At 48.2% G+C, this 17,497-nt stretch overlaps 1 protein-coding gene across 2 annotated transcripts in view; it reads right to left on the reverse strand.

Moving 5' to 3' along the window:
• The window catches only part of COL15A1 (collagen type XV alpha 1 chain), a 904,466-nt gene that overhangs the window by 283,808 nt on the left and 603,161 nt on the right, over positions 1-17,497 (reverse strand). For both annotated transcript variants that reach the window (XM_073678442.1, XM_073678441.1), the window contains exon 33: positions 13,518-13,601. In XM_073678442.1, coding sequence (XP_073534543.1) covers positions 13,518-13,601 — 84 coding nt within the window. The remainder of the gene's footprint in view (positions 1-13,517; positions 13,602-17,497) is intronic.

Raw genomic sequence — 17,497 nt, forward strand, 5'->3', positions numbered from 1 at the left:
CATTATATGGGGGGAAGTGACATCCTGCATGGGACATTTTAAGGGAGGGGGAGCATCTCACATCCTGAATGAGGGTATTATAAGGTGGGTGACATCCTGCATGGGGCATTATAAGGGGGGAGGGGTGTGACATCCTGCATGGGGCATTAAAAAGGGGGGTGACATCTGCATGGGGCATTAAAAGGGGGAGGGTGACATCCTGCATGGGGCATTATAAGGGAGGGGGGGTGTGACATCCTGCATGGGGCATTAAAAGGGGGGGAGTGACATCCTGCATGGGGCATTATATGGGGGAGGAAGTGACCCTGCTTGGGGCATTAAAAGGGTGGGAAGTGACATCCTGCATGGGGCATTATATGGGGGAGGAAGTGACCCTGCTTGGGGCATTAAAAGGGTGGGAAGTGACATCCTGCATGGGGCATTATATGGGGGAGGGGAGTGAATCTGCTTAGGGAATTATATGGGGGGGGAGTAACATCCTGCGTGGGGCATTATAAGGGAGGGGAGCGTCTCACATCCTGCATGAGGTATTATAAGGTGGGTGACATCCTGCATGGGGCATTATAAGGGGGGAGGGGTGTGACATCCTGCATGGGGCATTAAAAAGGGGGGTGACATCTGCATGGGGCATTAAAAGGGGGAGGGTGACATCCTGCAGGGGGCATTAAAAGGGGGGAGAGTGACATCCTGCATGGGGCATTAAAAGGGGGAGGGTGACATCCTGCATGGGGCATTATATGGGGGAGGGGAGTGAATCTGCTTAGGGCATTATATGGGGAGGGGAGTAACATCCTGCGTGGGGCATTATAAGGGAGGGGAGCGTCTCACATCCTGCATGGGGTATTATGAGGGGGTGACATCCTGCATGGGGCATTATAAGGGGGTGACATAATGCATGGGGCATTATAAGGGGGGTGATATCCTGCATGGGGCATTAGAAGGGGGGGTGACATAATGCATGGGGCATAATAATGGAGGGTAACATAATGCATGGGGCATTATAAGGGGGGGGCATGCCTGCATGGGGCATTATAAGGGGGGGGGCAGCCTTAATGGGGCATTATGTGGGGGGGAACAGCCTGCATGAGGTATTATGTGGGGAGAACAGCCTGCATGGAGTGTTATATGGGGACCAGTATCCTGTATGGAGCATTATATGGGGGACAGTATCCTGTATGGAGCATTTTATGGGGGCCAGTATTCTGTATGGAGCATTTTATGGGGGCCAGTATTCTGTATGGAGCGATTCGCCAGTTTCTGAGCTATTGTGGAATTTACAATAGATATTCCTCATGTAATGTAAGAAGTGAAATCTTTGGCATTGTACTATCTATATATATAATCGTCTTATCCCGTCTGTCTGTCTGTGTGTCTGTCTGTGTGTCAATCTGTCTGTCCAGGAAATCCCGCGTCGCTCATTGGTCCGCCAGCGGCCAATCAGCGCCGCGGGATTTCTGAAAAAAGATGGCGGCCGTTAGCGGCTCATTTGCGGGACGGAGATCAGCGGCGATGCAGCCGGGAGATGACCGGCGCGAGGCACTCATCTCCCGGCCGGTACCAGCAGAAGGAACCGGGACCGCTGGACCCATCTGCGGGACGGAGATGCAGCCGGGAGATGAGCGGCGCGATGCGCCCATCTCCCGGCCGGTAGCAGCGGATGGAACGCCGACGCCGCTGACCTCCATGCGGAAGGGAGGACCGGGGAGCGGCGCTGTGGGTCGGGATACTTCCGCTGCGAGCACCCGCTCATGTCCCGGGTTCTCGCAGCGGAAGTAGCCGCACAGGCAGCGCCGTTCCCCGGTCCTCACCAAGACGATTCAATGATTGGTCGCGGTCTTCGGACCCGACCAATCACTGATCTTAGCGCAAAACTTAAACACCGCTGTGCTGATTGGTCGCCGACGCTGCCCGCGACCAATCACCGATTTGGGCGCCAAATTTAAATATCGGCCGTGACCAATCAGCACAGTGGTGTTTAAATGTGGAGCCAAGATCGGTGATTGGTCGTGGCCGATATTTAAATTTGGCGCCCAAATCGGTGATTGGTCGCGGTCAGCGTCCGCGACCAATCAGCACAATAGCTCATGTCCCGGGTTCTCGGAGCGGAAGTATCCACACAGGCAGCGCCGCTGACATCCATGCGGCTAGGGTGTGAAGGGAGGACCGGGGAGTGGCGCTGACATCCAATTGCTCGCGGCCGCTATTTAAAAGTGCCGCACAAATCGGTGATTGGTCACGGTCTTGGCCCGCGACCAATCACGGATCTTGCCGCAAAAGTTAAACACTACGGTGCTGATTGGTCGCGGACGCTGCCCGCGACCAATCACCGATTTGGGTGCCACATTCAAATATCGGCCGCGACCAATCACCGATCTTGGCTCCACATTTAAACACTGCTGTACTGATTGGTCGCGGACGCTATTTAAATGTGGTGCCAAAATCGGTGATTGGTCGCGGGCAGCGCCAGCGACCAATCAGCACAATAGTGTTTAACTTTGGCGCCAAAATCAGAGATTGGTCGCGGGCCAAGATAGCGACCAATCACCGATTTGTGCGGCAGATTGAAATAGCGGCCGCGACCAATTGGATGTCTGCGGCGCTGCCTGTGCGGGTACTTCCGCTCCGAGAACCGGGGACATGAGCGAGCGCTCGGAGCAGAAGTATCCCGCCCCGCAGCGCCGCTCCCCGGTCCTTCCTTCACACCCTAGCCGCTGATGTCCCCACAGTATCCGCATGGTGTTACAAAGGTCCGGACATTTGTGTTAAAAATCGTTGATTGGTCGCTGGCGCTGCCCGCGACCAATCACCGATTTGGGCGCCAAATTTAAATATCGGCCGCGACCAATCAGAACAGCGGTGTTTAAATGTGGAGCCAAGATCGGTGATTGGTCGCGGCCGATATTTAAATTTGGCGCCCAAATCGGTGATTGGTCGCGGTCAGCGTCCGCGACCAATCAGCACAATAGTGTTTAACTTTGGCGCCAAAATCAGCGATTGGTCGCGAGCCAAGATAGCGACCAATCACCGATTTGTGTGGCAGATTGAAATAGCGGCCGCGACCAATTGGATGTCTGCGGCGCTGCCTGTGCGGATACTTCCGCTCCGAGAACCCGGGACATGAGCGGGCGCTCGCAGCAGAAGTATCCGGACCCTCAGCGCCGCTCCCCGGTCCTCCCTTCACACCCTAGCCACTGATGTCCCCACAGTATCCGCATGGTGTTACAAAGGTCCGGACATTTGTGTTAAAAATCGTTGATTGGTCGCTGGCGCTGCCCGCGACCAATCACCGATTTAGGCGCCAAATTTAAATATCGGCCGCATACATATTCTAGAATACCCGATGCGTTAGAATCGGGCCACCATCTAGTATATATATATTTCGGTATTGCGGTATCTGTGCATCATGAATCGTGATATGTGTTAAAGGGGCCCACTGAGACTCTTTTGCTCAGGGCCCACAAAAACCTGGAGCCGGCCCTGCATACTTGCATCTGTATTTGAACTTAGCGGTGTTGCTGTGGGGTCGGTCTATTTGCATTACTGATCTTGTCTCTATGAATAGTAGGGTCCAAAGACATCTCCATACTATATTTCTTGACTTTTTGGCTGACTAGTGAATCTTTTTATGCTTATTGTGCTTGAAGATTGGTTTATTATATATATTATTAAAAAGTGACATGTACTTTCTGGTTTGGTGGACGGATGCAAGAATATCCCCTGTGATTACTTGTGTGACGAATACATATATATTTTCTGTATCTACAGCCAGATGGAGATTTATATATAGTGTTATTGGTTGTTTGATGATTGATATCCTCTTGGGTATCTGGGCCATTAATATTATTGACTGCTAGGAAATGAGTAGGTGACTATACCCTTTAATTTCCTATGTTTTGATTTACCACACCTGTACACTTCAGATACAGTGGTGGTGGCCCATTTGTCCCAGGGATTGAATGCTGATTACTCTCTTTCGTCCCCTTACATTGATAATTGACTCCCATCACTCTCACCTAATTAGGGACTTATAGGGACCCTTAGGGTGAGCCGACGAGGAGCGGTGGCGCCATTTGCGTTCAAGAGGGTGCCAACCTCCTCTGTGAGGTAGGGACATATTAGGGGTCAGTTTAGGGCATTGCCCCTTCCCCACTTTATGATAATCTCTTTTTGGACTGAGAGTATTCTCTGGCCTTTTTAATCATTTTTGGTGTTTTTTGTTTGCTTTTTTGAGGGTCAGTAATATTTGAACTTTTAATGATACCAATAAACAAAAATTTTAGGTTCAACGAACATACTGTAAACGGCTTGGTTCAAGTCCGAACTTGAACTCAAACTTGACCCGAACCCAATAGAAGTCAACAGGGACCCGAACTTTGGTGCTTTAAAATGGATGTAAAATGGTAATAGTCAGGGCTAGGGGACTGGAAAAGGAAGCTAAATGGGGGTAAAGGCCCCGTCTCACATAGCGATATCGCTAGCGAGATCGCTGCTGAGTCACGGTTTTGGTGACTTACCAGCGACCTCACCAGCGATGTCGCTATGTGTGACACTTTGCAACGATCAGGCCCCTGCTGTGAGGTCGCTGATCGCTGCAAAGTGTCCTGGACCATTTTTTGGTCGTTGGCCTCCCTCTGGCCAGCACACATCGCTGTGTGTGACCAGCGGGACCAACGATCAGGCTGGTATCCATGGTAAACATCGGGTTACTAAGTGCGCGTGTGCCCCTAGTAACCCGCTGTTTACCATGGATACCACTCTGCTACGGTGCGCGGAGGCTACCGTTCACCTTAGCAGAGTCGTATCCATGATAAACATCGGGTTACTAAGTGCACGTATGCCCCTAGTAACCCGATGTTTATCATGGATACGACTCTGCTAAGGTGAGCGGTAAGCTCCCGCGCACCGTAGCAGAGTGGTATCCATGGTAAACAGCGGGTTACTAGGGGCACACGCGCACTTAGTAACCCGATGTTTACCATAGTTACCAGCCTGCTCCTGCTTAAGCAGCAGGCTGGTAACGGGAGCAGGACATCGTGGAACGATTCTTTCCACGATATCGCTGCTCCCCTGATCGCTGGTGAGCCTGCCTGTTTGACAGCTCACCAGCGATGTATTAGCGATGCAGCAACGATCCCTGACAGGTCGTATCGTTGTCGGGATCGCTGCTGCATCGCTTAGTGTGACGGGGCCTTAAGAGTAGTACAATTGTCCTCCAAACAAGATAAGAAGATGACTTAAAGGGGTTCTTTCACCATAGCAATCATGGTAAAATAGGAAGCAAATGAATAACATAATAAAAAACAGTGCCCTCAGGCTATGTATGTGCCCACGATGCAGAAATGAAGCAGAAAATTTCTGCAGCATTTCTGCATCTCCCTGGCAGAAAAAACGCATGCAGATTGTGCATGTGTTTTTCCTGCGGAATACATGCGGATTTGAAGCGTTATTCACATGCATTTCCGCATGCGGATTGACAAGCGCTTTCCAGGCGATTTTAGCATCACTTGGAAAGTGCTTGACAACTAGGTCACACTATATAAATCCATGCAAACAGCATGGATTTATATAGTGTGACCGAAAGAATGTTTAAAAAATAAAAAAATAAACCTATACTTACCTTCTGATGGCCCGGGGAATGTAGCTGCGCTCGTTCCTGGCTGCCGGGATATCGTGGGACACTGCACTGAAGGGCCTGCGGTCACATGACTGTGACGTCACCGCAGGTCCTTCAGTCCTGCCCACAAGCACAGGGAAGGAGACCGGGGGCCGTCGGAAGGTGAATATAATCTTTATTCTTTATTTTATTCTTTTTTTCACAGGTACAATGGTACCCAGGTCTGGATGAGAGTCTTCTCTCCTCCAGACTTGGGTATCATCCGCACATTGAAATGCATATAATCCGTGAGTACAAATGTACTGACACGGATTATATGCATCTCAATGCAAGTCAATGGCGGCGATTACGCCGCGCTTCCGCAAAATTAATGGACATGCTGCGGATTTTTGAGCGCAGCATAAACGCTGCGGAAAAATCCGCAGCATGGGCATTGACAGTGCGGCTTGTCATTGGGGACCATGGGGGGCGAATTACCAAGCGTTTTTGAAGCGTTTACGCTGCGGAAATTAAGCAGCATAAACGCTTGAAAAACGCATCGTGGGCACCCAGCCTCACAGAGACTGAGTCTTGTTACTTCCAGTCCAGTTAAAATTTTCACCCACAGAACATTGGGCACAGTACCCCTACATTAGCAGCTTACAAATTTCACCCACATAGCATGGGGCACAGTAAACCTACATTATCAGCTTACAAATTTCACCCACAGAGTATGGGCAGAGTACCCCTACATTAGCACTTACAAATTTCACCCACAGAGCATGTTTCCACGTTTATCCCACAGAAGCTGATAACAAATTTCACCTACAGAGCATGTTTTCACATTTATCCCACAAAAGATGATAACAAATTTCACCCACATAGCGTGTTTCCACATTTATCCCACAAAAGATGATAACAAATTTCACCCACATAGCGTGTTTCCACATTTATCCCACAAAAGATGATAACAAATTTTACCCACAGAGCATGTTTTCACATTTCCCTGAGAAAGCGGATTAAAAACTTCACACCCAGACAATGAGCCACAGTACCGCCACGGCTCAAAAATGTCTGCTCCAGTATTGTATGTTACAAATGCCGCAGATGAAAAGCTGGTAGAATAATCTTGGATTGAGCTAGCTCTCTGCAGTGAGGCTTGCTACCGGCAGTCCAGTTAAAAATTTCACCCACATAACATGTTTACACATTACCCCCACAGTTCCAAAATTTTACCTCCAGTAGCGTACAAGCAGCCGCAGATGAAAAGCTCATAGTTTGAATCTGGATACAGCTGGTGATCCACCATGAGGCTTGATAGTACCTGTCCTTGCCCCATTGCCTTGGGACACCTCCCCAATGCTCTTGCCTTAGGGTCCTGGGGGCCTAAAGTGTTTTCCTTTAAAAAATTAGTGTTCAAAGCAGGCAACTATGCCTGAATACTTCAGATAGGACCTTGTGGAACACAAAGTGAAGGAACTGGATGCGCTCTCAGCCATCCAAACTCAAACCACCCACAGGCAGGGTTGTAGAGTACACACGTGTAGGTTTCTATTCCGGAGAGGCAACCTGATAGACGTGTACCACTTCTAAGGAAGGCAGCAATCAAGCAAATTAACCTCTTCTCAACTGAGTCAGCAGCTGATATTGTGAAACAGAATAGCCTTCCTTGAAAATTTAGAGTACACATAGTTAGTGTTTTTGTAAAACTGCGCATACACAAAACCTAATGCTGCCCCTCACTACAGCTGCATCCTGTACCTACGCTAAAGGCCCCGTCACACTAAGCGATGCAGCAGCGATCCCGACAACGATACGACCTGTCAGGGATCGTTGCTGCATCGCTAATACATCGCTGGTGAGCTGTCAAACAGGCAGGCTCACCAGCGATCAGGGGAGCAGCGATATCGTGGAAAGAATCGTTCCACGATGTCCTGCTCCCGTTACCAGCCTGCTGCTTAAGCAGGAGCAGGCTGGTAACTATGGTAAATATCGGGTTACTAAGTGCGCGTGTGCCCCTAGTAACCCGCTGTTTACCATGGATACCACTCTGCTACGGTGCGCTGGAGCCTCCGCTCACTGTAGCAGAGTGGTATCCATGGTAAACAGCGGGTTACTAAGTGCGCGCGTGCCCCTAGTAACCCGATATTTACCATGGTTACCAGCCAGATCGTTGGTCCCGCTGGTCACACACAGCGATGTGTGCTGGCCAGCGGGAGGCCAACGACCAAAAAATGGTCCAGGACACTTTGCAACGATCAGCGACCTCACAGCAGGGGCCTGATCGTTGCAAAGTGTCACACATAGCGACATCGCTGGTGAGGTCGCTGGTGAGTCACCAAAACCGTGACACAGCAGCGATCTCGCTAGCGATATCGCTTAGTGTGACGGGGCCTTAAGAGTATAAATAAAAAATACGATTCTTGAACCAGCAGGAACAGGTCCAAGTGGAGGAGGAGGTGAATGTGGCTGTAAAAGTGGAGATGTCAGGGCAGCACGGTGGCTCAGTAGTTAGCACTGCAGCTTTGCAGAGCTGGGGTCAAATCCCACCAAGAACAACATCTGCAAGGAGTTTGTATGTTCACCCGTGTTTGTGTGCGTTTCCTCTGGGTTCTCCAGTTTCCTCCCACACTCCACAGACATACTAATAGGGGATGTAGATTGTGAGCCCCAATGGGGACAGTGCCGATAATGTCTGTAAAGCGCTGTGTAAATAATGGCACTATATAACTGAGTAAAATAAATAAAGAGTCAAGGGAGGAGTAATCTAGGACTGTTGGTTTTCATGTTTTTTTTTTATTTTTAAAATGTAACTCACTTACTCAGCTATAATTTGCAAAACTAAAACTAGCTGTGAAGGCACAGGGTCTTCCGTGGGTGTAACACTACTCAGACAACACAGAGTGCGGGTAAAACAGTGTGGCAATACTTTATTGAACCACAAAGCGGACAATAAACAAATAGAACAGTCCTAGCAAGTACCCAAGATGGTGCAGCATTACACAGTCCTTACTCTTCTACTGGCATGCCGAGAATAGAGTAGCTGCGATTTCAGGGCTTCCAGGGCTCACTACCCCCACCAGTGGAACCCCACTTTTGGCGGGCCCCCAAAGACAGAAGATAACAACAAGCTTAGGAAACTAGCCAAGAGCAGTGAAATCTGGGGCCAGGTGGCCTGATTGTCCCAACCTGGATTCTTCAAGATGTCTCTGAGGGTTCAGCAATGGTCAATGGAGCCGATCTGTAGTCCTTCAGTTGGGGCCGAAACCCCTAAGCTGACATGCTGTAGAATGATTCAGAATAAAGGCAGATAGCCTTTTTTTGTAGGTCACAGTTGTCCTTCCAGCCATCATTGACAGGTCAAGGGTCAGAGTTCAAGGTGGAAGGGGCCCCTGACTAAAGGCCCCGTCACACTTAGCGAGGCTGCAACGATCCCGACAACGATACGACCTGTCAGGGATCGTTGCTGCGTCGCTATGTGGTCGCTGGTGAGCTGTCAAACAGGCAGGCTCACCAACGATCAGGGGAGCAGCGACATCGTGGAAAGAATCTTTCCACGATGTCCTGCTCCGGTTACCAGCCTGCTGAAGCAGGAGCAGGCTGGTAACCATGATAAACATTGGGTTACTAGGGGCACACGCGCACCTAGTAACCCGTTGTTTATCATTGTTACCACTCTGCTACGGTGAGCGGGAGGTTACCGCTCACTTTAGCAGGCTCGTAACCATGATAAACATTGGGTTACTAGGGGCACACGCGCACCTAGTAACCCGTTGTTTATCATGGTTACCACTCTGCTACGGTGAGCGGGAGGTTACCGCTCATTTTAGCAGGCTCGTAACCATGATAAACAACGGGTTACTAGGTGCGCGTGTGCCCCTAGTAACCCGATGTTTATCATGGTTACCAGACTGATTGCTGCTCCCGCTGGTCACACACAGCGATGTGTGCTGACCAGCGGGAGGGCAACGACCAGAAAATGGTCCAGGACACTTTGCAGCAATCAGCGACCTCACAGCAGGGGCCTGATCGCTGCAAAGTGTCACACATAGCGACATCGCTGGTGAGGTCGCTGTTGCATCACCAAAACCGTGACACAGCAGCGATCTCGCTAGCGATCTCACTATGTGAGATGGGGGCTTAACTGTTTAAGCATTTTATCAACTTTTGCATGGTTTGGTATAATACGCAATCAGCATATTATCACATGTCTCTATCTTGCAAGATTTGCAGACAATAGGATACAGAACATCTCACTCAAGTGTCAACATTCAGGATTATTCAAACAATAGCCTGTGTTAATCAACCAGAGTAGAACACCTATGCAAAAGTCAATATGAAGATAAAAGCATATGGCTCTTGGCTTACTGAATTTGTATGGCATAATTAAGAAGAAAAGCTGTGTCATCACACCCAATGATCTTTAGAAATAAGTACATCAGTCAAAAGGACTGTATTTCTCCCATATGCCATTTGTTTTGGCTCCATTTTACAGCCATTTTGCATCCATTGTTTCTCATATGGTTTTAATAGAAAGAGGTAAACCGTCTGATCTACCGTATATTCCGGCGTATAAGACGACTTTTGAAGACTGAAAAATCTTCTGTCTAGTCTGGGGTCGTCTTATACGCCGGTAATGCTTTTGAACTTTCAGAAATTGACATGCGGGGATACTCTGGGGGTGTTAATAAGCTGCCGTGGCCGTATCCCTGCCATGTCGGAGTTAATATAAGGTGGAGGGAGTTAAAATACGGTGGCGGTAGGTCCAGACGGTCAGCGCTTCTGTGCTGAAACGGACACATCGCTGCGTATTCCCAGCTCCGGACACAGCGCAGGGCTTCTGTGCCGACAGCTTTCACTTGTCACAGAAGCGCTGCGCTGTGTCCGGAGCTGGGAAGTTCGCATCGCTTCTGTGACAATATATGAAAAGCCGGCAATTCAGCAGCGGCATAAGCCGGCACCCGACAATTTAGAATAGAAAGAATAGAGCTTCACACATAGATTAGATAGATAGAAACATGTCAGTCACATATATATGAAGTACAGTGACAGTGTTGCTTACTGTACTTGTCATTTAGTGTAAAGGATTTATTAAAACAAATAATAGTGTTTTCATGCACCGTCTCTTTAAAAAAGCCGGCCGGCAATTCAGCATCTGTACCCGACAATTTATAACAGACAGAATAGAGCTTCACACATAGATTAGATAGATAGAAACATGTCAGTCACATATATATGAAGTACAGTGATAGTGTTGGTTACTGTACTTGTCATCTAGTGTTAAAATAACGGATTTATTAAAAAAAAAAATTGGCGTGGGGTTCCCCTTAATTTTAGTCTCTAGCGGAGGTTAAGCAGACAGCTGGGGCAAATGTTTGAAGCCTGGGAAGGGGGTAATACCCACGGAGCTTCCCAGGCTACTAATATCAGCCCCCAGCTGAATACCTAGCCTTTACTAGCTATTAAAATGGGGGATCCCAAAAAAATGACGTGGGGTCCCCCCTATTTTAATAGCTAGCAAAGGCTAGGCAGACAGCTGGAGGCTGATATTAATAGCCCAGGAAGGGAGCCATGAATATTGGCCCCCTCCCAGGCTAGAAACACCAGCCGTCAGCCGCCCCAGGAATGGCGCATCCATAGGATGCGCCAATTCTGGCACTTAGCCTCGCTCTTCCCACTGCCCTGTAGCGGTGGCAGTGGGGTAATAGGGCTGGGGTTGATGTCAGCTTATAATGCCAGCTGACATCAAGCCCAGGTTAGTAATGGAGAGGCGTCTATAAGACACCCCCATTACTAACCCCATAGTCAAAGTTAAAAAAAACACAAACACCCAGAATAAAGTCCTTTAATTGAAATAAAGACACATTCCTTTATTGTTCTAAATTAAACCATACTTACCATCACGCCCATTCCAGCTGAAGCCAACGATCTCCTGCAATAAAAGAAAAATAATAAAGCAACATCATCCTTACCTTTCCATGGTTCCCACGACGGCTCCAGCTCTGCTACATCGAGATGACAGGCTGGACCGCAGCAGAACGCTGCCATCCAGCCTGTCATCCCGCAGACACTGAGAAGCGCAGGCATGCTTGCGCTCCTCAGTGTCTGGCTGTGACGGCATCCAGATGAGCCGACAATGAACTCAGCTCACCTCCTGGACGTCCGTCACTGACAGCGTGGGAAACTTCTACTGCGCATGCGGGGAGCAGGAGAATTTTCCCACGCTGTCAGTGACGTGCATGAGGTGAGCCGAGTTCATTGGACATGATCTCGGCTCATCTGGATGCCGTCACAGTCAGACACTGAGGAGCACAAGCATGCCTGCGCTTCTCAGTGTCTGCCGCATGGCAAGCTGAACGGCAGCGTTCTGCTGCGGTGAAGCCTGTCATGTGAATGTAGCAGAGCTGAACCGGTCCTGGGAACCATGGAGAGGTAAGGATGAGGTTGCTTTATTATTTTACTTTTATTGCAGGAGATCGTTGGCTTCAGCTGGAATGGGCGTGATGGTAAGTATGGTTTAATTTAGAACATTAAAAAATTGTGTCTTTATTTCAATTAAAGGACTTTATTCTGGGTGTTGTGTTTTTTTTAATTACTTTACTAGAAATTCATGGTGTTCATGTCTAATATTGGCGTGACCCCATGAATTTCGGGCTTAGGGCCAGCTGATAATGCCAAGCTGGCCTTAACCCCTTTATTACCCAGTGAGCCACCGCACCAGGGCCCTGGATGAGTTGGGTACAGCGCCAGAAGATGGCGCTTCTATGAACGCGCCATTTTCCGGGGTGGCTGCGGACTGCAATTTGCAGCGGGTGGGGCCCAGAAAGCTTGGGCCTCCCTGCGCTGCAGATTCCAGTCCCCAGCTGCCTAGTTGTACCTGGCTGGACACAAAAATAGGGCGAAGCCCCACGTATTTTTTTTTTTAATTATTTCATGAAATAATTAAAAAAAAAAGGGCTTCCCTATATTGTTGTGTCCGGCCAGGTACAAATAGGCAGCTGGTGGTTGGGGGCAGCCCGTTCCTGCCTGCTGTACCTGGCTGGACACAAAAATATGGCGAAGCCCCACGTCAACATTTTTGGGAAAAATTAATTACAAAATTAATAATTTAGGGACTGCATCTTTATTAACCCCTCAATTGTCATTTAGTGTTAAAATAAAGGATTTTTTAAAAAGAAAATTGGCGTGGGATCCACCATCATTATAGTCTCTAGCGGAGGTTAAGCAGACGGCTGGGGCAGATGTTTGAAGCCTGGGAAGGGGGTAATACCCACGGAGCTTCCCAGGCTACTAATATCAGCCCCCAGCTGAATACCTAGCCTTTACTAGCTATTAGAATGGGGGACCCCCCCAAAAAATGACGTGGGGTCCCCCCTATTTTAATATGTTTATGAGTGACAGTTTTCCTGCTATATACCTGCATGTCATAAGAATTTAAATTAAAAAAGGACCATGTTAAATTCAAATCTGTTTTTTTTTAATTTTTACCGGTGTTTGGTATGCGTTGGAAAAGGGGTAGTCTTATACGGTGAATATATCCTAAACTCTATATTTTAACAGGAAAGTAGGGGGGTCGTCTTATACACCAGGTCGTCTTATACGCCGGAATATACGGTATTTTTCTTCTATAGACACTTAGCAATAGATCAGATAAATAACAATGTAAAACTGTCCTTCAGTTTTCCTCCATTGTGGATGGATCCCCAAAAATTTGAATGGTCAAGTTTCAAAAACTGAGAATATGACATGCACTGTCTTTAATGAAACAGACAAATGGAAACAATAAAAAGAATATTTGAATTGTCTCATTGAACTCTATCAGACATTGTGCTGTCAGTTTTAAAAATGTGGCTAAATCCTTCATGGAGCCTTGATACATTTCTATGCACAGATCTCTATGGTATATTAAGAGAAAAATGCTTACCCTTTCTCCAGGTATCCCTGGTGGTCCTGGGGGTGATTGCATGAAATAACCCCCGTTGAAATAACCTTTTTCACCTTTCTCCCCCTAGTAAATGCAAAAGACATTTTATGAATGTTTCAAAGGTGGATGTAAAATAAATATTGAATACAGGGGAATATGATACTTGCTTCCACATATTTTGCAATGAAGATGAATAAGATTTGATCAGACTAGCTTCTTATTGACATATATGGCATCTGTGAGTGTGGTGGAAGCACTATAGAATAATTAAGATATAACAAATGGCAAAAGACACACAGAGTAAAATACACCTAGAAGGGCCATTATGTCCAACATAATAAGTTACATTTTACTAAATAAATTAAATTGCGGGCTTACCTTATAAAACTACTCTAAGAGTATGTTAACACAGAGATTTTAATATGCATTTTGCAGTAGATTTGCTTCAAAATCCACACCAAAACCAGCCTCAAATCCTCTATGACATGGTGGTATTTGTAATGCACACGCCCGGACTGACTGGCGTGTGCGTGTATATGTACTGATTCCACTGGACCGTACCGGAGAGTGAATGCCTGGAGGGGCGTAACTAAGTATCCACCCGATCCGACCAAGGTCGCACGACGGCATACGATGCCAGTGCACCAAGGAGGGACCGAGCAGAGGGACCAGGTGCTACTCCAGGTCAGACCCCGGACACGGCTGTTGACCCACACCGGGGAACAGGCAGGTTAGGCTGGCACACAGACTGGTGGGTACAGGCAGACACGGCAGGTATGCAGACGGGTGGATGCTGGCAAGCACGACTGGTATGCAAACAGGGAGGTACTGGCAGGTACGGCCGGTATGCAGGCAGGTGGATGTTGGTAAGCACGACTGGTATGCAGGCAGGGAGGTACTGGCAGGTACGGCCGGTATGCAGGCAGGTGGATGTTGGTAAGCACGACTGGTATGCAGGCAGGGGGGTACTGGCAGGTACGACAGGTTGGAGCACAGAGTGGATAGGACCCAGTACAGACTGGGACTCAGGAACAGAACCGCAGATGCGGTGGACAAACACAGCAGAGTGAGGCCGCCCGGAGCGGCGAGCAAGAGCAGAGCAAGACGAGACCGCCTGGAGCGGTGAGCGAGAGTAGAGCAGGACGAGGCCGCCTGGAGCAGTGAGCAAAGGGTCAGAGCAGAGCGAGACTGCCGGAGCAGCGAGCAAAGGGTCAGAGCAGAGCGAGACTGCCGGAGCAGCGAGCAAAGGGTCAGAGCGGAGCGAGACTGCCGGAGCAGCGAGCAAAGGGTCAGAGCGGAGCGAGACTGACGGAGCAGCGAGCAAGGCAGAGCAGGCAGAAACCACTGGAGCGGCGAGCAAAGCAGGGAAGAGGGGACAGGGCTCTGTTCACACGGAACAGACAGGAAGGGAAAGGCAGAACCAGATACCCACAGGGTACTTGCAGTGAAGTAGCGAGTGGACCACAAACTCACAAACGGAAGTACAGTGACAACGAGCAGGAGTTAGGTACGAGTTCAGGCTCTGCAGAAAAAGGGAAGATATGGGCGTAGAGAGAAACGGGAAACAGGCTGGAATATGGTTAGGGCAGGAACAGACACTGGGAAAAGACACAGACAACAGATCTAGGTATACGGCCCCTAGAGGGCAGAAGGAACAGGCTAAGAGCGTGTTCACATGGGCCTGGAAATACAGCCTCCAGGAAAGGCAGCTGGCAAGAGAACACAGACAGGACTCAGTTCAGACACGGGAACTGATACCGCAAGGCAGGAAACATAGACAGGACCTGGCACATCAGTGACAAGAAGCCAACTGACAGTACAAGATGCTCAGGCCAGGATTCCAGGGAGGAGCTGGGTTAAATACCAGGTGACAGACAGCAATAGGCTGAGGAAGCATCAGGGGTGTGTCTGCAGTAGCTATAAGAAACAGGAAGTTCAGCGGGCGTCGCCCTAAGCAGACAGAGCAGAGCAAAGCAGACCATATGGAAAGAAGCCAAAGTGATAGTCTGGACTGGAATTCAAGTGCGAGCTCTTGCACAGTGGGAGATGGACCACTATGCAAGGATGCCGCCAGGTATGTTACAGTATTCACCAGGAGCAACCTACACTCTTACCTGTATCAGCGTGCATCTCATATTAATATAGTTCAACTCTGCAGTGGAGCACAGAGCAATGGTTTCCCTGCCTACAGAACGGCAGGAGTAGGCACAGAATGTCAGGGATATCACACAAATTGCTCGAAAATGTCCCTACATTGCTCAACCTGCGTTGAAATGATAATTGTGCTGCGGACTCTCCAGGACCTGTTGTTAGTTGAATATATACAGTGGAGGAAATTAGTATTTGATCCCTTGCTGTTTTTGTAAGTTTGCCCATTGACAAAGACATGAACAGTCTATAATTTTAAGGGTAGGTTAATTTTAATGTTAAGAGATAGAATATCATAAAAAAAATCAAGAAAATCACATTGTATAAATTAGATAAATTTATTTGCATTTTGCAGTGAGAAATAAGTATTTGATCCCCTACAAACCATTATGAGTTCTGGCTCCTCCAGAAGACGCTCCTAATCAACTCGCTACCTACATTAAAGACAGCTGTCTTACATAGTCATCTGTATAAAAGACTCCTGTCCACAGACTCAATTAATCAGTCAGATGCTAACCTCTACAACATGGGCAAGACCAAAGAGCTTTCTAAGGATGTAAGATCTAAGATCATAGACCTGCACAAATCTGGAATGGGCTACAAAACCATAAGTAAGACGTTGGGTGAGAAGGAGACAACTGTTGGTGCAATAGTAAGAAAATGGAAGAAATACAAAATGACTGTGAATCGGCATCAATCTGGGGCACCATGCAAAATCTCACCTCGTGTGGTATCCTTGATGATGAGGAAGGTGAAAGATCAGCCTAAAACTACATGGAGGGATCTTGTTAATGATCTCAAGGCAGCAGGGACCACAATCACCAAGAAAACCATTGGTAACACATTACGCTTTAAAGGTTTAATATCCTGCAGTGCCTGCAAGGTCCCCCTGCTCAAGAAGGCACATGTGCAGGCCCGTCTGACGTTTGCCAGTGATCACCTGGATGACTCTGTGAGTTATTGGAAGAAGGTGTTGTGGTCAGATGAGACAAAAATTGAGCTCTTTGGCATTAACTCAACTGGCCGTGTTTGGAGGAAGAGAAATGCTGCCTATAACCCAAAGAACACCGTCCCCACTGTCAAGCATGGAGGTGGAAACATTATGCTTTGGGGATGTTTCTCTGCTATGACTACTTCACCGCATCAATGGGAGAATGGACGGAGCCATGTACTGTAAAATCCTGAGTGACAACCTCCTTTTCTCCTCCAGGACATTAAAAATGGGTCGTGGCTGGGTCTTCCAGCAAGACAATGACCCAAAACATACAGCCAAGGCAACAAAGGATCTCAAAAATAAGCACATGATCTCCCAGGTCATATGTTGAAACTCGGAGTCATTGAGGAATCTAAGAGCGGAAGGTCTAGCCCGATTGTCCTGGTTCCAAAACCAAATGGCGAGTGGAGATTCTGCAACAATTATAGGAAGTTAAATGATGTCTCCAAGTTCAACGTGTATCCGATGCCGCGCGTCGATGAGCTGATCGAGAGATTGGGCCGGTATAATTTTAATCAGTGTAATGGCGCCCACCTGACAGTGTATGTAGTTTACTGAGCACAATCCTGCTGACAGGTGCTCTTTAAGGGGACAAAATCAGCAATGGCTAAATGGTCTGCAGAGGCAGAGATGGCCTTTCAAAAACTCAAAGTGGCTCTGTGTAAGCAACCAGTTCTGGTTGCCCGCGACTTTAAGAGGGAATTTATACTCCAGACACATGCCTCAAATGTCAGTTTAGGAGCAGTCCTTTCTGAGAAGATACACGGGGGGAGCACCCTGTTCTCTACCTGAGTAGGAAGCTATCTTCATGTGAGAAGAGTTATTCCATCATAGAAAA

This window comes from Phyllobates terribilis, unplaced genomic scaffold (assembly GCF_046119375.1).
Source record: "Phyllobates terribilis strain yellow unplaced genomic scaffold, ASM4611937v1 Scaffold_4__5_contigs__length_816908805, whole genome shotgun sequence".
Lineage (NCBI taxonomy): Eukaryota > Metazoa > Chordata > Amphibia > Anura > Dendrobatidae > Phyllobates > Phyllobates terribilis.